Genomic DNA, 25221 nt, shown 5'->3' with positions numbered 1-25221 from the left:
CTTTAAACTCCTGTGTTTTCATTACAGAGCTGGAGATCTGTCCTGATATAAAGGTTATTCTCTTTCCTTAACTTGATATGTTAGTAACAGTGTTACACTTTTCAAGAAGACAGCAGAAAAATTACTGTTTAAAAGATAGTCTGGCATGTGTTGAATTGGCATAAAAATATTCTTTACATATATCAATTTCCAATTATATATATGTGCACCTACAGACTACAGTGATGCCATTTTTCATTATATGTTAGTCTGTGTTTCACAGAAATTGGAGTTGCATATATAGATGTTTTCTGTTTGGATTTTGATTTAAACAAATTTTTTTTTAAACAACTCTTTATAGCTGTTTTTACAATTACTATTATGAATTCTACACCACACTGCAGTGAAATATTGAAGTTACACTAGATACTTCAGTGGAAGCATTAAATCAGTACTCACAGTGGTGGTTGAGAAAACCATGTATATTTTTAATACAAATTATTTCCAAAGGGATAAATACCAAAACAGTGAATGTCCCCATTGCACATTATCAAACAGTAGACATGTGTGCCCACAAAGCAACTAGAACACATAGGAACTACAATAATGCAAGTCTGTAGGGAAGAAAATAGTTGTTAGCTTAGAAATGAATAGGAAAAGTGCTACATATGTTCACCAAGATCTTGTATATGGCATTTGCAGGTGACACAGCAGTGGGACAGGGAAACGCATTATGTGATCCATTTGGACTGCTATTGCTTAAAAAGATTTATTTAATTATTTAAATTATTTTATCCTCATGAGAAATTTGGTAAAATCTTACGTATTTTTCCAATGGAGCATCATAAATAAAGTCAATAGGCTTAATTCTTTTGTCCAGATGCCAGTACCCATAAGAAGGCAATAGAAAACATTTTAAATGTACTCTTTATAGTATATTCTTCATTTTAATCAGTTTTTCTCTAGAATTTCCCCCTTGACATCCATGGTCTTTGATGGTCTTGAAGAAGTCTGTGAGAGCTTGGACATCTACAACAGTTCTTGAATCTAAGCATTCTCCATGGATTTTTCTGAAGAATATTTTATCTTTCCACTTATTGACTGTAATTTATTTCAGTAATACTCCACTGACTGTCCAGCTGCTCTGCCCCGCTGAAAGGTAACCTGCAACACTTCTCTTGCTCCAAACCTTTCTTATAACCTGGTTAATTGGAAATTAAAAGTTGGGAAGCAGAGGGCTAGAACTCACCCCCTTTCTGCCGTACTGAAAAAAAAAGCAAAGACATCTAAAATGACAGAGTCACGGAGCCACAGAACTGTAGGGTTTGGAAGGGACTTCGAGAGATCATCGAGTCCAACCACCCAGCTAAAGTAGATTGCCTATAGTAAGTTGCACAGGAAAGCGTGCAGATGGCTTTTGAGTATATCTCCAGAGAAGGAGAGTCCACAGGCTCTGTGGGCAGCCTGTTCCAGTATTCTGTTACTCTCACAATAAACAAGTTCTTCCTCATATTTGTATGGAACATCCAGTGTTCCAGTTTCTGCCCACTGCCTCTTGTCCTATTGCTGTTGCATGCTGCGAAAAAGAGTCTGCCCCCATTGACTTGATTCCTTCACTTTAGATATTTATAAACAGTGATGAGATCCCCTCTCAGCCTTTTCTAGGCTGAACAGACCCAGATCTCTCAACTTTTCCGTGTACTGGAGACACTCCAGACCCTCAGTCATCTTTGTTGCCCTCCCCTGTACTCTCTCCAATAGTTCTCTGTATTTTTTGAACTGAGGAAGCCCTGAACTGGTCACAGTATTCCAGATGTGGCTTCACCAGGGAAGAACAGAGAGTACTGTTTTTTAAAATAGCTTTAATTCGAGATCAGTAGTTAAGCATTCCAACTACAAAATGTGTTAAATATCTGGAATTTATTTTCCTGAAAAATTATTTTCTGTATTCATTTCTAATATTTGTTCTCCTGCATAAGGGGTCACTACTGAACTCATTCCTACTATTACTTTAGTTTGTTTTGTTTGTAGCGATCTGGGTAGAATATGTTAATAATTCATACATTTGCAGAATTAAATGTGAAGCATCCACTTCTCTAAAAGTGAATGCTTTTAGGTCACGCCATATAGGAAAATATACTATCTTTGCTTTACATAAACTGTCTTTGCTTATTGTTTGTTGTTTTACTTCCTACCAAAATACTGATGTTTCTATGGTATTAGTATTTTCTTTGTTTATAATAAGCAATAATATAATAAGCAACTTTAAAAGTACCATGTCATAGACAGTTATCCTGCAACATCAGTGGCATACACTGACAGCATCCTGAATGGTGCTGCTGAGTGACATATGCAAATGAATTCCTTCTGTTAATTTCTAAAGAGAAGAGGTGTCTTCTATCCCAAGCATTTCACTTTGTAGTAGGATCTGAATTTTTACTCAGTTATCCAAATTATCTGAAGTCTTTTCTCCCCTCTTGTTTTCTCTCTCCTCCCAACCAAACCCAACTCCTTCATGTTAAAATGCTAGCAGTCTTTTTCTGCTGACTCCCCAGTTACATTCTCTACCTCATTGAGCTGCTTATGAGCTGTGTTCCTGACGATGCAACTTCCTCTGCCTTTTACATTCTACAAAAGCCATTTTGATCTGGTTCTGTGCTCAAGAAATCATCCAGGATGTGCTTGGAAGCAATTCATACTCAGTTGCTCTATGATGTGCTGTAGTAGTACTCATGGATCATAGTTTGGTTGGAACAGAACAGGTCTATATGCATAGGTTGTTCCAAAAGCAATGTCTTCTACTTGTTTCCATAGAATCAATATCAGATACAAAGAGTACACACAGTAATGATTTGATAGAGCCAATTATCAGCTACAAAATACCATTTTTCAACCTATATTAAATTTTAAGCTCGCACCACTGTGCACCTACTCAGCTTCACGCATCCTGGGTCCACAGGTGCTCATGCAGGATATTTTAATGCTTGTGTCTATCTGTGCAGTAGGTGGACAGCTTGTTTTATATGTGTGAGATGGAAATTTCACTGAAAAGGAGAGGAGGACACGTATCCATATGTAGAAGTAGAGAGGAATTCATCCAAACTTACAGGGGAAAAAAAAAAAAGTAAAAATACTGATTTTTGTTTAAAGCTTGAAAGAGTCATTCATTTAAAATGTAAAATTATTTCAAAAAAAAAATAGCAACTAAATGCTTTTCATATGAAAATGCTCTTCAGAGTTGATATCACATAGGTACTTATGGGTACTCAGTCACATGGGTCACTCAATTAATCCCTGAATTTTCAAATGTTCAAGTTGTATTTTACATTACTGATTTTTAATTAAACTGAAAGCCATGCCTGTATCTGAAAGACAAAGATTTATGTTTGTAACTTTCTGAAAAATTATGTTCATTGTAGTACAGCAAATGTGGTGAGAAACAGTGACAAACCCTGGCTTCTCTGGAAAAATGCCATTGTTGATTAATCATAATATATTTCAGCCGTGTATGGATTTCTGAGTTACCCTGTAAACACACTGCTTTCATTCTTTGGAGATTAACAATGTCTCTTGTGTGCTCAGGTTCCCTCTGGCTTAGTACACTGTTTCTTTTGAAGGATTTATTTTCCTGGGTTGAACTTTAGGGACTTGGAGCACCTTATCACACTTTCATAAGCTTGCTTTCTGAGGGGGAACGACAAGGGGAAAAAAGCCTGTCACAGCTTGTGCCAGTCAAATCCAAGCTCTCAGGGGATTTGTTTTTCTTTTGGCGTCAGATCAGATGTTCAAATGAGGGGAGTTTGGGGGCTGTGAGCGCATGTCCACCAGACCCTTAACAAGGCTAATCCCACAGCAGCACATTGCAAGCAGCAGTGAGTGGGCACAAGGGCTCCACTCTGCTGCCATCCCTGAAAACAGGCTGAACGTCTTGCTCAGGGAGCAAACACAAAAGTCTTGTTAGCAATGACCAGCAGCAGCAAAATGTCTACAGCAGAGTTTGCTCTGGGATAGACTTAGACACCAAGCGTGATGACCAGGTAAAAAGGGGGAGGGGGGCCCCCCCAAAAATGATCTCTGTGGGATTTTACACATATCTGACAGAGGTATTTTATTGAGGGATCCAAGTTACAAGTAAACTAAATTGGAATGTAAGTGTGGCATACACTTCAGGAATTCACTGTGGACTTTAAATTTTTTTATGAATTAATGTTGAAGGCATGCTTGTGAAAAAGCAGATACAGAAGATAAGCTTTTGATTCTACTGTTATTGGAAATACTTTTCTAAGCTTTTTACTGCTTTATTAATTCAAATTATAAACAAGAGTTTAATAAAGACTGTTTCGTAATTAACTTGTTAATTTCCTCAAATCATTCTAATTCCTCTATGAGATCCCCACTGCAAGTGACAAAATTTATTATACCTCCGAGCCTTGTATTTCACTGCAAATGTTCTCCATGACAGAGCAGTAACTGACATGGAGTAGTAAAACTGGATGCTTTTAGTTTGAAATAACTTTGAAATGAGAAAATCATGTGTTGGTGTGCCTTAACTGTCAGGTAGATTCTTTGAAATCTAAAACCCAAGAAGTCTTTTTCCCCTGATATGAAAAAAAGGATTTTTTTAAATCAGGCTATTATTTTTTAATTTTACATTTGAAGAAATGTGATGAAGATTCCAATTATTACATTAGGCAGATATGGGTTTCTTTTCTGCATAGACAGAGAGTATGAAAGAGTGCAACTCCAATGTTACCTTTCTACAAATACTTTTGATGTTTAAATAAATTGAGTTAGTGGTCATCTTTTAAAATGATGCATTAGGTCTGTGTAGCAAGTAAATTCACCAAGGTAAACTGCAGAGAAAGGTATTAATTAATACATTTAATGAGGGACATTTCCAGGGAGTCTTTGCAACATGGATGAGAATCATGGTAGAAGTTCTGCTTTTGGATAAAAGCTGCTCATTCTTTCTAGAGAAGATGGAGGTTGTCATAAGCATGTAGTTACTGCTAAAACAAACATTCAATAAGCTAAGTTGGCTTAGTCAATAAGCATCCTTTTCTCATCAAGTTACTATATACATGTAACAAAGGAGATTCATAAGCACGCAGTTTCTTACCATTGCCCTCCTAAGGCAATATAGAACACTTGTGTACTCTAGAAACTGAGAGTAGGGTGAAATTTCAAGAATAGGTAGGTAGGTAGGTGGAAAGAATGTAATTTCAGTTATTAGCATTATAATGCTTGAATAATAATTGTAACTTCCTTTTTTTCTATACAACACACAGTACGATACAGTAAAATAAGAAAAACATTAGTTTTTCCACAAGGCTTCAAATGCTCTCCAGTAAGAGGTTAAGTTCTTGAAGTCCATGCTGAATATCTTAACAAATCTAGAAAATTAGTTTTTAAGAAGCATTTCCTTGCCTGAAGACTATCAAATTGAAAAAACGTTCAATAGAGTGTTGTGATTATTAGTGCTATAGGCTTGCTTGCCAGTATTTTGAAGGTACAATAATTTTGAAATTCAAGGTAATCTTCCCTGTGTGTACTATGACTTTTTAGATTTTTCAGAATTTTCATTTAATTGTCCTTTGCTCAAACATGATACAAATCTTGTCCTACATTCTGTAACAGGTTAAATTTCTGTTTGCTACAGTAAGGAAGAACAGTCAAATATGGCTCTATTTAATATTTTTAATAGGCATTTTTTATGCTAAGGTGCCTGCCTTTCTTGCAAAACATGAAGTCGAGCAGATTTTTCAAATAAAGATGAGAGTTGAGAGATAAAATATTGTTACATAACATGAGTTATCAATTTTTTATGTACCATGAGTGAGGTATAAGGAATGTAGTTTTGAATTGTTAGCATGGTACCTTATACTACTGGTGTTAATTGACTCTAAGAAATTTCCACAGTTCACAGTGATTTCCAAAAATCCCAGAAAAACATGCTTCTGTCTTTAAAAATGATAGTAGGCTACAGATTTATCTAACAAAAAGATGTTGCCCAGTAGGTGTGGAATTTTATAAAGGCTGTTTCATATTGTATTTTTCACAAAAGCAAGATGCTCAGATTTCATTTAAATGATCTCATTTTACTTTACTTAATTCCCAAATGGCTTCTTCATAGTGCCTCTAGTTCTGTTTATGCTGTATAATTAAATAGGTAATTTTATTATTTAAATATATTTTATAAAATCTCCTTTTTTGTAATAAATTTTTTAAGAAACATTCCAATGTGTCTGCTTATTAAATGAAATAATTTAACAATGGAGACTGATCTGAGAGAAATTACTTAATTTCCTGAAAGTATCGTGGCAAGGAATTGGAATGGAATTAACTGACATAGCTGCATTTGACTTATTTTCGTAACTTACGCAAACTGGTCATCTAACTCTTAATGTATTCTCTTACTTTATCAGAGCTTTTTGTACTGTGTTTTAAAAACGAATCTCTTTTGTTGTTTTTTGGGTTTTGATTGGTTTTTGTTTTGTTTTTTTTCTGTTGGAATGTCCATGTATTAAACTATACTTTCTAGCTCTATGTTAAACAGCCACACTGGCGCTGATACTAAAAATCACAACTGAATCATGGTGCTATCAATTTTACTTTGAGATTTTTTCTAGTTTCTGAGATTCTTTTTTTATTTGAGTTATGTCACTGTATTTAAAAAGTACTTTTGACAAGCAGCTGTGATTGTCTCTCCACTGCAAAAAGATAATAATAATTTACAGTTTGATGGAATTCTTCTCCAGTGATTGCCCTTATAGGAATGTAATTAACAGCATAATAGTCCACTGGCTTGAGAAGATGAAAAAAATGCAGGACCTTCTCTTGAATGCTAGAGAGGAGGAAACCACAAGTTTAATAGAAAGTGCTTACTCTGTGCAACTTGTGTACTGTGCATTTGTGTACTTGTGTACATAAACGCAAAGTCAGCTACTTTTTCTTTTATGTTTTAAATTTTCTCTTCAAAGGTACTGTAATCTGTGTTTAGCAAGCAGAACCTAATGCATTTTCTCTCTCTTTTTAGGCACAGAAATCATGGATAGAAAGAGCTTTTTACAAGAGGGAATGTGTTCATATCATACCCAGCACCAAAGACCCCCATAGGTAATTGCATGCTACTTGCATAAAAGTCAAGTCAGTTACAAGGAACTGACGCATCTGTTTGTATGTAGACAAAAATACTTTGTAATGAGATATTTAATAATTGGTTGAATTACAGATGGAGAGATGGATTCCTATGAGCACTATTTTTTTTACATTTCAAAACATACTTCATCAAAAAGAGACATGAAAGGTCATCCTTGTCTGTGTTTAATTTAGAGTAATAGAATCACAAAGGTTGGAAAAGACCTATAAGATCATTCAGTTGGTGGATATCACCAATATTTCCCACTAAACCATGTCCTTCAACACGTCTAAATGTCCCTTGAACATCTCCAGGGTCGATGACTACACCACCTCCCTGGGCAGCCCATTCCAGCACCTGACCACTCTCCCAGAGAAGTATTTCCTAACATCTGACTTGATTCTCTCCTGTGCAACTTGAGGCCATTCCTTCTAGGAATTTCCTCATCTTCACAGGGATCCTTCTGGTTCTTCAAATATTTGGAACAAAATATTGCCAAAAATATATATACAGAAAATTGTGGTGAACTACTACTAATTTTGAGTATCTGTTAGTGCATGCAAAAGACTATTGTCAACCTAATGTCCTCTGAGGACATAGAAAATGTTATTGAAATAAGTGATAATGCAAACAGAATATAGAAAGAAATGTTGATATCTGTACTATATTCGTTTGGGATAGCAAAAATGAGATCTGCAGAGTTGAGAAGGTTTTTAAGGGGAAGATGTATAGGCTGTTTATTATGTCTTTTTTGTATACATCCGTGTGATATTAGATTTCTGCTTGTTTAATATCATAGGTGTTGCTGTGGGCGTCTAATAGGTCAACATGCTGGACTCACTCCAAGTATCTCCGTTATCCAGAATGAGAAAAATGACAGCAGGCTTACTCGCAATGACATCCAGTCAGAGAAGTGGTCCATCAGCAAGCACACACAGCTCAGCCCAACGGATGCTTTTGGAACCATTGAGTTCCAAGGAGGAGGCCACTCCAATAAAGCCATGGTAATCATGCTTTTCTCTTAGATAAATAACTAATGTTGCTAGCTGGATTAAAAAAAAAGAAGAAGAAAAAAAAAAGAAAAACATTCCGAAATATTAAACAAATAATTCACTTTGAATTATTATTTAGTGTTAGAACACCGGATACATTACTATGTATTGTGTTCCAAACAGCTGGTGAACAGAAGGAACTGTAAAAACTAGAGGGTAGCATAGAACGGGCTACTTTTGTAATAACTAAAGACATACTAACAGGCAGATATCTTAATTTTCTTTCAGTGATCCCCTATCTATCTTTTTCTGAGTGCTTTAGAATTCAGCTGTGGCTTCCCATTGCTGGGTGTGTCTGCAAGGCTGACAAATTTGAGATAGATTTCCAAAGAGTTCCTCCACACATATGTTGAAGGATAGACTATTTGGATTTACTTGCTTATCTTTCAGCAAAATAAGAGGCCTACCAGTGTCTAAGCAAAGAACTGAGAAATACTTTCTCTGCTACAGGTTTTCTTGAACAAGGAAGCCTGTATTATGACTCATTCCTAATGCGATGTTATGAAGTAATACAAAGTTATGAAGTTAATATGAATGCATTTTTCCATTAAGTGATAAAAGTTTGCAGCGCTCACACTAACCTATGCATGTATTTCTACATAGCATTCATGAAAAGATGTATCTAGCTAGAGCTAAACTGCAGTTCCTGTGACTTTGGGAATCAAAAGCAAGCCTGTATCTAGCATACTGTGTCTAAGACAGAGCTTTGGGCAGCTGTAAGGAGAGCCAAAACCCACTGGTGCTCTCCAGAATAACCTGCCCAGCAACCTAGTGCTATCTTGCTATCTTCTTTTTGTGAGTAGTTCCTTGCAGGATTCTCAGGACTGTTGTACTATTAGAAAGATTAGATAGATGGCAGGCTCAATACTGCACTACAAAGAGCCTGGTATTTTGCTCAGATGTGTACGTGGTGGATAGACGTGGAAATATTACTTGGGTGATTAGTTCTGTTTAACCAGATGGATGGATTCTGCTATAGGAAACCAGAAAACACTGTTGACCCAAGAAACAAATAGCAAATTAGGTCATTTCTTTGCAAGTATCATAGACACCTTATGTTCACTTGGTAAATAATCACCTAAAAGTCTGCAAGGCTGTTGCTAGAAAGATAATATGATTGAGCAAATAACATTTAGACTCAAAAAAATTGACACCCTCCTCGGCCCCAGTATGAAACAAACTATGTTGTTGGAATCTTCACAAAGACCAGGAATAAAACAGAATGCTTTTCAACAAAACTGAAATAGTTTCAGAGAAGAAGTTACCATCATGCTATTATCTGTATATGATTACATTACTTTAAGCTCTTTATGAGAGGGAGTAAACAGTAGAACTTTCTGAGTTATATACATGAAGAGCTCTTTAAAGCAACAAACTGCCCAAGGCATTTGAAGCAGCTTTGTACTAATTAGGAGTTTAGGGAAGGTGTTGATATTAATTGTGCTACAAGATCTCTGGTCTTCTCTGTTGGGATTCTGGTACCATAAGAGAACAGGAGATGCCTCAAGGTATATGCCACGTGCTCAAACAAATATACTTGAAATAAAACGAAGTCAAAGTGAACAACAGAAAAACCTTGATGCAGAGTGCAAACAAAAGTAAGACCATAAAGTATTTGGAAAAGGGAAGAAAAGCAGGTTAAAAAATCTCAGAGATATAAATAACTGAAAATTCAAGGAAAAGTATAGATGAAACATTTATTCCTTAAAAAATTCTGAATTTATCTTAATAGTTCTAGAATCAGGATGATGGCTGTATCTATGATCCTACACCTAAAGCGTAGGAACAGAATTCTTTGTAAATTAAATATCTCTTCAAAAGCTCCAGAAATTCTGTCATTCTGCTAGTAGGAAAAGTGCTTCAAATTTAGCAATTCACTAAAAACCTCTGAAAGTCCCATTTGGCTAATATCAGATGTCTAAAGCACAAATGAGGAGTGAATAATGAATAATAATGACAATTAATTGGTTAATAATATTAATATTAATTAAAATCAAACTTTGTTATATTATAGTGTGTTTATCACTAAAAATAGTGTGAAGATGTCCTTATAATCGTAATTTCAGTACCACACATAATTATAGGGTAGATTTTAGTCAAGGCGCTGGCTAACTAGCTGTTGCAGTTTTATTAACAGAAAAAAAAATGAAACTTCTGTCTCTGAATTTGCTTTACACAAGATCTTTCCCATAATAAGCAACAAACTTACCAAATAAATGTTTTTTCTCTCCACATTTCATAACCCAAAAGCAGCAAACCTGGAACATAAATCAAGTGGAGGAGGGAGGGAGGGAAGGATTGGACATAACACAACATGAAAAATGAATCTTTGTTCTTATCTAAAAATAGACTACTTAGTTATTTTCTAATTACTGGATATAAAATATCACTATAGCATAAAAGCTGATTTTTTCCTAATAGTCACATTAAGAAGTAGGTTAATTATATGCCTATTGCCTAAAAGAATAAACTTATAAATGAGCAAGATTTAGCAAGATAACCAAGATCAAGCAGAGCTTCGAGGAAGAACTTTATTTATTTATTATCCTGAAATGAATGCCTATATCTGAAATTTTTAAGCATGGTAAACACAGAACAGAAGAGCACCATCTTGTTCTGCATGAAGAGCAAATCTAGTAGCTTTTCCTGAATGAAGGCTACAAGAAATGAGATGGTATTTTGTAACAGAACCAACTGTAACCTCAGATTTGCAATTGGGAACTAGTACCCATAGTTAATTCATGCAACAGATCAGTAGATATAAGACCGGCAGATAATTATTTCCTCCACTGAAAATAATAGAATTGGATTTTATTAATACATATATGAATTTGATGGAAAATATACATTTTTTGCATGTAAAATATAGTACTTTGCATGCATAATTTCAAGCTAAAAGAGCAGTACAAACTTATAACAGTCGACACCAGACTACTAAAAATAATGTCTCTAGTTGGGAAAAAAAGAGCAATTTAAACAGCAGATGTAAATTGGAATGAAACAGTGAAGAGAATTTCAGATTGCTGTTGCCAGTAGGATTGGCTATGCCATTGATTTTGATTCTGAAAACACATAAAACAAAAATTCTCAAACAGAATGAATTCTGCTAATACAGTTGAGTTGTTAATCTTCAGAGAGACTACACTAAGATATTTGAATCAATAAATAGGTGAGAACACAACAGATTATAAACACATAGCAGAGGTTTCATAATATTTGTTAATGAGATCAATTACTGAAGAGGCCTTTCATTCAGACTTCCTGTAAATACAGATGATTCTTTAAAAATATTAAGGGTTTAAAAGGTATTTTATCAATCATCTGTTGCTTTCTTTACAAGCGGCTCATGCCATTAACTTTTAAGAAACACATTTAATGATTTTGCTGTTCATTGCTCTACAGCCAATGTACAGGTGAGAACAGAGAAAGATGTGGGAATACACAAACCTTTTCAATAGCCTTTGCAATAAATCAGTCAATTTAAGAGAAATGAGAGAAAAGTGATTAATAAAATCGAATCCTCTTGTATCACTTGGCATTTAGTAATTTAAGAAATAGCACGCATGATTTCCTGTAACTATATATTAGCAATTTATTACCCTGACTCTGAGTGTAATTATTAAAGTGACAGAATGCATTCCAATTATGGGCAATAATCGGAATAATTTCAAAACAGAGGCATTCTACTCATTAGTTCACTAGCTTAGGCTATTTTGCTGTGATGCATTTTGCATTCATCCTATGACTAAACTTACCTAGTTCTTAAAATTTAGCATCTGCCCTTTCATAGAGGGGAAAAAAAAAAAACACCTTTACATAATATTCTTATAACTTTAAAATTCCTTTGATCATGGTTTTTCAAGGTTACCTAGAAGGTGGTTGTTTGAAGAACTTTAGTGAGTTAAATTCTTTCATCGTACTTTTTAATATCTTTCTCCTAATCAAATCCATTCCAATAATATCTTGGCTTAATGTTTCTTATGGATCATGGGATCATTAAAGTACATAAATAGAATTCTGAAGCATGTATACTGTTTCTCTCATAGACTTGCTTACATATGGGTTTTTCACACATACTTTAATAATGTTTAGAAATCAGCAACATAAATGTGTATTTTTGCTTTTCAAATGTATTGAGTCTTGTCAAGGCTGTGTAAAAAGCCATGAGTGTTGTGAAAATGTAGAGATAATAATTTAAATCGTATAACTCAGAAAAAAGTATCAAGCCTTTTTTTTTTTGTTATTGAATTTATATTCGAAGGGCATTTAAAAGAATTCAAAATATGGTGTCATATATGAAGAAAAATGGAGAATAACACAGAATAACTGTTCAAAAGCCATGTAAATCAATGATGCTCCTTCCACTGGCTGTTTAGTGAAACTTAGAGAAGCCTTCAGATGTTAAGGAGAAAATTAACTTACAAGGAACCAATTTGGTTTTGTTCTAAGTTACAGTTTTGCTATTGAATTTAGTGAGAAAAGGGTCAGACTTATTTTCTGTGAAAGTTACACTTTGAGGGATCAATCTTTAGCTTGTAGAACTATCTGCAGTGCTGGAATCTTATCTGAGACTGTGGAAATATCCACCCAGTCTTTGCTTGCATCAAAGAGAACCAGAAGAGCAGTGTTGGAAGATCACAGAATGTTATCTGAAGGTATTTTCATTGATGAAATAAAATAAAATCAAGCTTTATTCTGAATCTTTCTCCTTCCCGTGACTCTCACCAGCTATTATGCACCGTGTACTTTCATAAGATGGCTGTTCTTGAGTAACAGTCATATTTTTACCACTCAGTAACCTTGACTTTTGCCCTAAGGCATTGGAGTCCAACTTGCAAACATTTGGCTGTTTGATGGGCCAGTATGCATGGTTATTTTTCAGGATGCAATTTGATTAAAAAAAGAAGGAGAAAAGTGTTGGCATCAAATGGTGCTCTTACTGACAGCCTCAACGCTAGTTGTGGTATTGAGTGGGCAAGACAAACATGGTGATCTTCCATTTTATGGTCATATGTTGAAATCAAGTCTGTCAGGGTATAAAAAGACACTAAAAAATCAAAAAAAAAAACAGTTACTGGATGGATTATTTAATATATAATTGATGTCACTGGTACCTTCATTTTAGTAGCAGACAGAATGATGCTGTGGCCTGTGCTTTCCAAAAGTATCTTTTGGTCATTACTGATATGAATTCAGTTTGTCTAATTATCTGCTTGTAGCTCACAGTCCAACTTTCCCACAAACACACTGAGGTGGCAATGATACCAAAACATAATCTCCATACTTAGAGCAGGATAGTGTTTTTGTACACGTTCAAAGGATGATGTTTCTGTGTCAGTGCCTGCAGTTTAATGAGTAGTAGCACTTTGCAGGGTTGGTTGTCCCTATGGTCAGGGCAAATGGAATTAGGATTAAGTCACTTAACACCTCTCCAGTGTGTTAAAATTTTGGCAGCCCCTGAATTCTAATCAAAACCACTACTCTCACCATCTGATCTGGTCAGTAAGATTTTCCCATGAAGTTGAATGGTTGGTGCTGCTGATACAATTAACGTATAGAAGCTCAGGAGTACCATACACTATGCCAATCATTATTGTATGGTGTTTGTCTTGCAGTTGTTAAGAATGTGCATGACAATTATAGAGAACATTACTGATGTACTGGGACAAATATGGATTCACAAGTTGATGCTCATCTTTCAGTTTGGCTGTGTCCCACAGATAGGCTTCTGCTTCCAGAAATGCTGGAAATGGCTATTCGTTCTTTCTTGCAAAGAAACCTTGGATATAATCAATTTCTTCCAGAAAGAAAAGTTGAGTCCATATTTCTTACTCAACTGGAGAGATGTCCATCTTACTAACATGTGCTTAGTAAAGCAGAACAATCTTATGGCTATAAATACAATTAGACATGATAAAAAGGGACAAAGGGATTACATTATATATGTGGATATTATGTTATTTGTCATGCCACAATGAGTAATGTAGATCTGGATGTTCCTACAGCTGAAAACAAGCTGTGTTATGTACCTGATGTCTGTTCTGACAAGCTATCAGGGGAAAGAATCCTGAAATAACTCTATAGGTATTGGTTCAAACAGACATTTGATAGGTTACTGGCTTTTGATAACCTACTTTATTTGAAAAAGCTGGCCCTTCCAAATCTTGTAGGCTATAGAAAGTTTTTATATCATTTTTTATAAGCCTTTGGTGCTGTATAAAAAAAAAAAAAAATCAAAAAAGCATCTGCAGTGGTACAAGTTTTGTGACTACTCATATATCAGAAATGGAAAGAGTGAGGAAAAGAACCCAAGAGAGAAGGGCTTACCAGGGGGAGAGAAGTCTGTGTGCATTGTAGTGGGACTGTAGAGAATTTGAAGGCACACACATAAAGATGGACATATTCTCCCTTGGGACAAAATACTGCAGATGCAAAACAGAGGAGCCAAGATCTGGAAATGTCCAACAGTGTTTCAGAATAATTTTAAGGGGCCTATGTGTTGTCAGGCAAATTCCTGAATATGTGCAAATCAGTCTGTAAGTCATAAGACACCATTTGTTCATTTGAAAAGTGCATCTTTCATAATCTTGCTCAGTTTAAACTTGTATGTAATTGAATAACCAAACTTGTTTCTGTTACTTCCTGTTTTGAGTGTTTGATTTTGTTAATTTCAAAATAAGATACTAGCAAATTCAGTTGTGACTGGGTTGTTTTTGTCAGACTACTTAAACGTTTCCATTTTCTGCATTGTTAATTTCAAGACACATACCTATGAAACATCGCTAAGCATATAGATACAATTCATAATTTCCTAAAAGGATAACCATCCAGCTAGTGAATTGAAAGTGTTCCTAGTAGCCTAGTTTTTTACAAAAATCTGCAAAAATTATTAACTTTGCAATTAGTTAATACCTTTATCATGAAGTTTGCCTTTTTTCTCTGTGTTCTAATGGGCATAAGTCATATGCATTAGGCATCACTAAGTATAACCAATCTTTTTTTTTTTCTTTACTACTGCCCTTATTTCTGCAGTATGTACGTGTGTCTTTTGACACAAAACCTGATCTTCTTCTGCACCTGATGACCAAAGAGTGGCAGCTTGAGCTCCCAAAACTTCTCATCTCTGTGCATGGGGGCCTTCAGAATTTTGAACTTCAACCAAAGCTCAAGCAAGTCTTTGGGAAAGGCCTCATTAAGGCTGCTATGACAACTGGAGCGTGGATATTCACTGGAGGAGTAAACACAGGTAACAGCAACCTTGAAATGAAATCACAGTGGCATCTATGAGATTTCATCAGTCTGACAGAAGAAAAAAATAGGGCTGATCGGATTAGGTAAACATGGCATGTTTTATTTTATTAGTGCTGACGGTACTGTGTGTAAACATGAAAATGCCCAGTTGATATCAGTATGGCAGCTACCAAGGAATACAAGGTTTAGTTAAGCAGGAAAAACACACTGGAGAGATAAAAATAAAGCCTCTTGTAAGGCAATTATATTAGTCCTGAAGACTTGACAAGGTCAACAATCACCTACAGAGACAGAATACTAACCAGAACCTCAAGAAGTCAAACTTATATTGCATAAAACAAAAAAAAATTTTGTCCAGAAAAGACATTTCACTTTCTTTTTTAAGATGATCTGAAATGCTAAAGGAAAAAAAAAAATGTCGATGTGATAGAAAACTTTCTGTGAATAAGTATCACTATTTCCTTTCCTGCAGACCTATATTTTCCTATTACCCCTGTAGCAAGGGAGATAATATCGTCATTTGTATTCAAAGTTGAATACATCTGTAACATACCACATGGGCCTTCTAAGAACCCAAGACAGCAGCTGGCTCAACTCTTCTGTGAGACAGCACATCAGTTTGGGGAATAATCTGCTAAACCTCGTTCCCTAGATAAATAAATGTTGGGAATCAGCTTCCCAGCTATCCTCCCTGCAAGGAGACAGAGTAGAGGAGAGAGTCAGGAGGAAAACAAAGATTTCTGCTAAAGATAAGTGCAAAAAGTTTTGAGCCAGGACTGACGTACTTGTCAATTCTTGCCATTCTTATTTGCTGCAGTAACACTGTAATTTATTACTTCAGCAATCCCACAGAGTGTATCCCCTTACTATCTATGGAATATATTGTAATCACTCTATCATGCATTAGTTTTAATGCTTTGGGGATCAACTCCTATGTATTTGAATATGTGTGCAAAAAGAGAGTCTTTGGCTATTTGGCTTACAGGGCATATAAAATTTAAAACAATAGTAGGTTTTATCACATAAGCAATATAAATAGAAAATAAGAGGTGTAATTTTTGGTCTGTTTCTTACATTCTGGGTTATAGTTTAAATTATAGCTGATTCTTTCACAAGGAGAGAGTGGTTGTTTCTTTTTCCTTTTAAACCACAGGAAGGAAACACACTTCACTGTTTTGTCTCTTTATTTTTTACATGGTTCATTTAAAGAGCAGATAAGCTCGACTAGAATTTTACCTACTGTGTGACTGTTACATTTATAATCCAGTTATTTCCAAATTCATGGAATCAGAAAAAGAAGCAAACGGAGAGACTAAGAGATAACAACCACAGCAAATCATAACGTCTGCCGCAGTGCGGCTGGATGCAACAGATAAATAAATGGATGGATAGATAGATAAATAAATAAATAAATAAATTATTGATACGTGGGTCAAAAACTGATTTTGTGAAAATGAAGGAAGAATGGATTATGTCCTCTGCACTAGGATACATCTGGAATACTGACAAAGTGCATCAAAAGCATACAAACAGGAGTATCAGAAAGCACAGGAAAGAGAAATGGGGAGCAGTCATTCTCTCTATACTAATTTCTATATTTTTGCTGATCCTCAAGTGATTGTGGATTTTTGCAAAAAAATGTCTGAACAGATCACCACACAGCAGAGAAAGAATTTTTTCAAATTTCTATCCTTTATTCTGGCACAAAGTGTCTTAGTCTTTTCTTTTTTCATTGTTGTGTGTGTTTCTGTGTTTGGGAAGGATACACATATCATGTGTCTGTTTGCATGCATGTGCATTTGTGAACACAAGTGCAGATAAGCAAGTTACAGTCAGCTCTCATTTTTTCTCTTTTTATTTCTAGGCCTGCATAAATATTTTTCCTGCTACCTCATTTAATAATTTTGTAGCTTAGATAAAACAAACATATAATATTTCTATAATAGTAATCAGTGAAAAAATATTCATATCTTGACTGATGAGCATTAAGTTGTCTTCATCCATTGCATAGGAGATCCCTAAAAATAGGATGCTTACCATATCATAACATATAAATCCATACCAAAATGAACAGAAGTGTCATTATTTTTAAATCTCTGTTTTATGCTTTTTCCCCCCAGGAGTCATTCGACATGTTGGAGATGCACTGAAAGATCATGCCTCAAAATCCCGAGGGAAGATCTGCACCATTGGTATAGCTCCCTGGGGGATCGTGGAAAATCAAGAGGATCTGATTGGCAAAGATGTAAGTCTTGTGTGGACATAGATAACCTCTAATATATATAAATTTTGCAGTTATTTTCCTTTTCTCTTCATCCTGAACTTCTTATAGAATTAATGCCTCTAACAACAGAAAATCAGTATGTACGCACCCAGAGCTTCCACTATGGGTGATAACAATTTTGACATAGCAACAACAAAAAAAACAAGAGGTCGAGAAATAGAAATTTGCAGTACTTTCTAGAACATATACTTTATTTTAAAATAAATCACAAAGAAAATGTACTAAAGTTTCATCTTTTAATCATTATGCACTGGAAAGCTTGAAGTCTGATTCATTTTGCAACGGTACTATGATGTATTGGTTATATTTATACTTACTGACAGTCTCCCATGCAACATACTCCATCTTATTACTTTTTATTACCTCAACTGAGAAAAATCTTATAAATATTGGCCATGAGATCAAACCTCAATGAATCATAACAGTTACCTTCTAACAGGCCATATTTCTGTCACTTAGAAAAATTAACTATCATCACTTGAAATAGATGAGTGGCTTCTGATAAATCAAAAATTCTTAGTCTTATCATCACAGAGAAAGGAATAACAGTTTTTAAAAAAAGAAGTGAAACAAACATTTTTAGGTAAAGTCTTCTATGAGTGCAGCCATGACTGCATCATTTGAGCTACACTTAGAGAGTTATCACCAGCTACAAAAGCAGTACTAAAATACATCTTTGGTAGACAAAATAGAAATTTTTCCTTTGATCTCTGTGACCCCTGATATTTCCATAAAAAGTTTGATTGGTGGAATAATGCAACACTGAGGCATGTTGGGTGTTACTGCTTTCTATTGGACATGTAAGCTTTATGCTTACTAATATTGCATTTCATCTTCCATTTGATAATCTTGTCAGGCTACATTATAAAAGCTTTCTTCAGCTCTTCATAGTCCACTGAATTGTCTGCAAGCTTTTTGTATTCATTGACCTCAAACCTCTACATGACTCATTTTGAGGTAGGCCACTTGTTACTAAATCTTTTTAGTAATTAGTTGTGGCAAAAAATAACCTTTCTTTCTTAGCACTTTCCATCCTTTTCTCTATAATTTCCTGTTACTAAACCCTCAAAGAATTTTCAGTGTATGCAGTTTCTTTTGAAACACTTGGTGAGCAAGTGTTTTGAAAATCAAAGTGCACTGTATTGACTGGCTCATTAGAGGTGAATGCTGTGAAATGAACCAACAAGGGGGAATATAAATAGTACCACAAGAATGTAAAATGAACTATCATTAAGAAAAACACACAAGGCACAAAAGATTGCATGGCAGAAAAAAAACGTCAGCCAATAGTGAAAGGCCTGTTGAACTCCAGCATCAACATGGCTTTATGCCTATATGCACTATGTCTGGTTAAATTATTATCAAAATTGGGGTGTTGTCAAAGCATACCCTCACTGCTTGGAACAGCATTGGATACAGAAAGTAATCATGGAATATTAGTGGAGAATAGGAGGAGTTTATTTCCGCCAGTGCACATGCCCCAGTACACGCTGCCTCTCCATGCTTTGTGGCTCACCAGGTTTGATCTCTTTCTGCTAATTCTCTGACACTATTCTGGCCTGTGTCACGACTGAAGTCATAACTGAGAAGTTTTACATTTACCGGCCATATCAGTCAGCTCCTGGGTAGCCCAAGGGTTCTCTTCAGACTCATGAAGATAAGTGGGCAAGTAAATTAAGCAAATATTACTGATGTTTGTTATTTTGTTTGTTATTTTTGACAGCTAGCAGTCCCTGAGGAGACCAATCTTACTCTGATATGGTAAAAGCAATACAGTACAAAACAGTGCCCAGCTTAACACACTTAAATTCTAATTTAAAAACAAAGCACTCGAAAGAAAGTTAGACTGCTGATTTATTTCCAATTTTCTAATACAAAAGCTAAGAAAGTAATGTTGCTTGCTTAATCTGGTGGAAAACTTGTGTTACAGCCATTCTTCCCTTTACACATGGAGCCATTTTTCCATCTAAAGAAACGCAGTCTGTGAGTCTCTGTAGTGTGCGTGTCATTGAGTCTTCCTTTGCAGGGTCTGTTCAGCCCTCACTTGAGCTTAATTGCTCATCACCACAGTAGGAACAGTGTCTGGATTAGGAGTGCTTTGATTTCATTACTTGCTCTTTGCTCTGTGAAGTCAACCAAGTCTCATTTTTTCATCCAGAGGAGCTATTATTTCAGCTTCAAGTGTATATATGCTTTTACTCTTTGACTTAGTTAAGAACTTTCCCAGTAATATGATATGTCCCTGATCTTTAGCAGTGCTTTAGTATATGACCTTAAGTAGAATGCCTTGGTTTAGTGATTCAAGGCTTGAAAACAAAAAGCCAAAATCCTTTTTCTTATTGATTTCATCAAAAGGTAAAATTGATCTCCTGTGCTGCCATGTCAAATCACTCCAAAACCTGTTACCCACTTTTCCATGCCTGCTATAAAAATCTCTCCTTCTATAGATTCAGCAGGTCAACATAAGAGGAAATTCATAATTTTTCTACTTTTTTTTGTGCATTTCATTTGTGAGTTATTGTGTTTCTCTTGCCATATTTCTCCTTTGATATTTGAATTGCACTCAGCAGTGAGTGCATGGCACAAAATAAAACTCACCAGAGATTCTGGAGAAGGTGGATTCTTATAATTTTTATCAAAGGCTCTATCCAGTAAAGAGAAAGTATCTGTGGTCAGCTGAAATCTGTGCAGCAGAGCACACAATGCAAAATACAAGCTTTCTCTTTAAAACTGTACCATAAGTAAATAACATAAGTGAACAACTGCATGTAAGCAAAAATGTATTAACAGAAAGAAAAATACTTTCACACAGCAGATTACTACATATATATACATAACACCTACCAAATATTACCATATATTGTATAGCATATTTATGTACAACCATTTTCGTGTTCCAGAATAAATTATACTTTTTACTCTTTGGAATTCAGATGCTTACAATGGGAACATTGTCTCTAGCAGATATTCTTTATGGACTTGTTCAGAACAAAAAAGGGGAAAAAAAAAAAAAAAGCAGAAAATGAAAAGTACACAAGTGATGAGTATTCTGCTACTAAAAGTCTATTCTCTTGTACGGTTGACATCATAAAAATGAAAAGTAAAAATGGTCTCCTTTCATATAAGGCCTATATTGGACTAAACATAAGTTGAATCCAACCCTACATATTTATCTTGCTAAAAAATAGAATCTGACTTTCTCAGTCTGTGTCTAGAATTATTAAAAACTCTACTTTCATAACCACCATTTTTTATATCAGCACAGATGTTGGATTTTATAACTTTAACTGGGTGTGAAAGCATGTCATCAACAAAGTTTTCTCTAGGGTGCTCAAACAGTACAGCAGATCTCAGTAGTCCTGCCCTACTTGCTAATATTTTAAGTTTTTCAGTATTGATTTGGATGGTGGAACAGGGAGGCCATTTCCAAGCTGGAAGGTTATGTGCACTTTGGAAGGCTGCATCACAACAGGGAAGTTGTCTGAAGTCAAGTGTTAAGAACTTCTCAAAATCACTGGGACAATAACAGACAGGGTAGCTTATTCAGGAAAGACAAGGACCTTCCTTATTGTAGTGTATCACCAGGAAATTAATGAAAGTTTAAAACTTAATTATTGAAAGTTACAGCCTAATAACAGAATGCTTTTTCAGAATTATGTTGGAATTTACAGATGAGATTGCCACACAACATTCAAGTCACTTATTTCTATAACAGTGGACATGGGTAAAGCATGTCTGTAGTTATACAACAAGTCTAGCACCAACTGGAAATGAAGAAAATGCATCTGATGTGGAAAGCTTATAGATCTGGGATTCTTTACTAGGTATTACAGCTAGACTGACTGAGAAAGACTTACTTTCACCATCACACCAGGTTATGCTCACTCCTTTCTCACTGATCTCATCTGTAAATACCTCATTATAAATAATTTCAGCTGAGTACCACTGTGCCAGAACCAAGTGCCTTTCATTTTCAGAATAACACCATCTTCCTTGAGATGACTAAAGGTTATCCAAATCAGAAAAAAATATTCATTTATGCTTAAGGGGGGGGGGGTTTACATGCTTTCAGTTTTACTTAGTAAGACTGGATAATAATGTTAGCCTACAGCATGAAACTCTTTTAAACAGCATGAGACTTCATTTTCTCTTTTACACATCTCTGTTTTATAGTGTAAGAAAGATTCAGCTTTGCTTTAACTACTCTGCAGATTTCAGAATAACAGTAAAAGTTACAAATCTCAGGCAAGATCTGACTTACTTTGGTAGATAATTTTTCTATTATTTTCAAAGAAATACACTACTTGTAGTTAAATAGAATTCTGGAAAAAGATTATAGGTGACGAAAAGTAATTTACAAATTCATTTCACTATGACTTTTGTCTTGTGTCAAAGCATCAGAGTCTCTTTTTCATGTCAGGTTTGAGCCACCAAATAATTACTCTAAGGAAAAGTGTAGGGAAGAGAGATTCAGCTCTCACTGCAAACTACAGTGTGAGAAGCATGCCTGAGGCAAAGCTGGGGACAGTAATATTTGTAGCATATACACAGGCTTTGGACAGGGATGCTTCTGGGATCCTTTAAATTAAACCAAGAACTGTTCTGTTCCCTCGGGTACCCCAGAATAGTGAGGCATCACAAAAGGCATAATTTGAACAACAGCTGCTCAGTCTTTCAGAAGCAAAGTTTACATCTTTCTTTCTTCTTGCACCGTTACACTGAACATACTGAGTTTGTTGTAAATGCCTTATCTGCATCTAGATTTGTGTGTTGGATAGCATGACACATGCATGCTTCAACAGTGATGGAGGAATGCGTTAGGAGGTGTGGTACAGGCCAAGACACAAGCTGGATCTCTTTTACTGCATTGGGTTACCAGCCAGTGTCAATAACTGGCCCCCACTTCAGGGCCCCTGGTCACCTGGTTCATTTATCTTCTGCCACTAATTACTGTATTACATTTTTTCTCATTGTCCCTTTTGAGATACCTGAAGGCACTGTCTCTATGCTCAGTATCATGTACCTGTGGGAAATGTAAAAGAAGTGTGCTAGTGCTTTTAGTCCAAGCTTGCTGTCTCCTCAGGAGGCAGAGACGAGCACTGCAGTTGGCCCACCTCCTCACCTATTGACAGCACAGGGAATGAGTCCTCACCTTGAGCAGTGTGGCTATTGCATCACAGCATGCTGCTCTCACAGTTGTTATCCTATACTTAGAAGGGTTGTCTTGAGCATAAGTGCTTCCTTTAAACTCTTCAGAAAAATTGCCAGGGGCATTATTCCCCCCTCTTTATGTGGAAAGAGGATGAAAATTATTCTCTCTTCTCAGATTGCAAAGAGGATGAGAAGAGATTAAAGCTAAACTTTTTCCAGCCTTTTATCTTGCCTGTAAAATATAAGAGATTTGAAAGAACAAAGGTATGGGAACTGCAAGAGTGAGAAACTGAAAGTCTGCTGAGTCCTCTGGTAAAGTAGTTTACCTCAAAGCTTAAGATTTTGTTGCCTTCCTGAGGATTTGCTTATCCTTTAATCATGATCATGTGGTTTGTGAACTTCAGTACTAAAAAAGGATTTTCAGCTATTCAACTATACATGATGTGAACAGATCAATTGAAAATAATCGTATTCTTGTTTTCCAATCAATAAATTTTATAAATAAGATTCACCTTGCAGTTAATCATCAAACACAAAGCCAAAGCATAACCTTCTACTCTGCCCTCAAGGAGCATCACTAAGTCAGTATGTGGAGTCTCTGGTGCTGCAGCTCATTAGAAAATCAAGTCAAGCTATCACCATATAAAATTCTGAGCCATAGCTCTTGGGGAAAAAACACAACTCTTCATTAAAGCTACATTCATAGCAGCTGACCATCCTTAGTGTGATTGAACCACGAACTGGTAACTTAAGTCATTCCTCTTCTGACAGATCTTGCTGCCTTGTCCCCTCTGTTTTGAGAGAGCAGGTATCAACTACTTAGCATGTATTTGTTTCAGCTTTATTTTGTTTGTGCAAGAAAGAACCTTTGGTTCTTTTCTGATGATAGCATGTGAGACATGGTTTTTGTGTGTAGAAGTTAGTTAACAAGTATCTTCTAACAGTGTACTGATACATGTTAAGCTGTACTGCCTTGTAGAATAAATGCTTTATGAATGGTATACCAAAAGAAATAGTACAAAAGAAACTTCAGCCAAAGCTATCACCTGTTCCGCAGCCTTAGAGCACACAGCCTTGCTGTTGGCAGCTGCCCTCTTGTCTTCTCAGAGCATTTTCAGGACAGATAGCTTAATGAATACCCTCTGTGCAAAAGTTTTGGATATATCTGTGTATTTTCGCTTACCATGAATGAGTTGACCAATGTACTGCAACAAGTCCCAAGTGAAACAGACAGAAAGGGATCTCTTACCAAAGAATATCTAACATATGATCTTTATAAAGAATTGTTTCTCAATTAGATAACTCTTTTGAACAACAAAATGGTATCTAATTTTATAAAGGAATTAGTAAGTTAATTTATTTCTGTCTGCAAGTAGTCTTCTCAAAATACAATAAAATAGTTTTGTACATTGAATAGGACACGATTTTTTTAGATTTCCCTAAAGTACAATGCTAGAGCTGAGAAGAAAATACCTTGCAGAAGAAGCATAGAAGAGCTAAGTTTTATAACATACCAGGTCAGCATTTCTTTAGCCAGGGCTTTGTCTTACAGATTTCCAGGAATTTTGTCTTTCAAAATGAAGACATATAAAAACTGTGGAGAACTGTATTTTTAGCAAATGTCTTTGACTGATCAGCCACAAACCCTCTACACAACGGCAATTCTTAAGTCACATTAGTGTGTCCTTACATATGTCACTGAAAATCCACCAAGGTAGCTGAAAACCAAACATGGACCAGCTTTGTTCTGACTGGAGGCTATGCATAAGATAGAATTGCAGCAATTTACTTATGCTTATGTACAAAAAACTTCTTCTGACACAAATTAATCAAAGGAACATTTGCAGATTCTCTATTGAATCTATGACTTCTGAAGTTATTGTCAATGCAGTTAACTGTCTAGATAAGAACCATCATTTTTTTTTCCCAAAGACATTGAAAATATGGTGTAATGTCACATCTACACTTCTCTTAAGAGTGGCACTCACCTATTCTAGAGTGTCTATGAAGGGCTTCCAGTGCTGGTGGCTCTCAGTGACCTATAACAGAGGCATAGTGCTACTGGGACCTGTGAAGAAAGAATCAAAGAGCTCAGTTGGAAGACAAGAAGATTTATAGAAGCACTATAGAAAAGCAGGAGCAAAGAGGGTGTACATCATATGTATTATATATATGTTATATATATATGTGTGTTCATATAGACCTTTGGAATTCATTAGTTGGACTTGCTTCCAGAACGGTGTCCACTGATACCAGTGAAACAGATTACAGTGGGAAACTCTTTAAGCAATATCTACATCTAAAAGGTCATCATTTCCCACTCTGTAAGAGTGGAAAGGTTTAAGTGCAAATGTTATTTTCTATTT

The 25221-nt window shown here is 35.6% G+C and overlaps 1 protein-coding gene across 1 annotated transcript in view; it reads left to right on the top strand.

Moving 5' to 3' along the window:
* Positions 1-25221, top strand: part of TRPM3 (transient receptor potential cation channel subfamily M member 3) — a 254725-nt gene that overhangs the window by 118971 nt on the left and 110533 nt on the right. Inside the window, exons 2-5 of the mRNA XM_042826792.1 lie at positions 7016-7095; positions 7917-8121; positions 15202-15415; positions 17541-17665. Coding sequence (XP_042682726.1) covers positions 7016-7095; positions 7917-8121; positions 15202-15415; positions 17541-17665 — 624 coding nt within the window. The remainder of the gene's footprint in view (positions 1-7015; positions 7096-7916; positions 8122-15201; positions 15416-17540; positions 17666-25221) is intronic.

The sequence above is a fragment of the Centrocercus urophasianus genome, unplaced genomic scaffold (genome assembly GCF_019232065.1).
Source record: "Centrocercus urophasianus isolate 14NV4802_14NV808 unplaced genomic scaffold, USGS_Curo_1.0 seq_27, whole genome shotgun sequence".
Classification (NCBI taxonomy): Eukaryota; Metazoa; Chordata; class Aves; order Galliformes; family Phasianidae; genus Centrocercus; species Centrocercus urophasianus.
The sequence above is the reverse complement of the archived record's forward strand: the minus strand, read 5'-3'. Positions and strand labels throughout refer to the sequence as shown.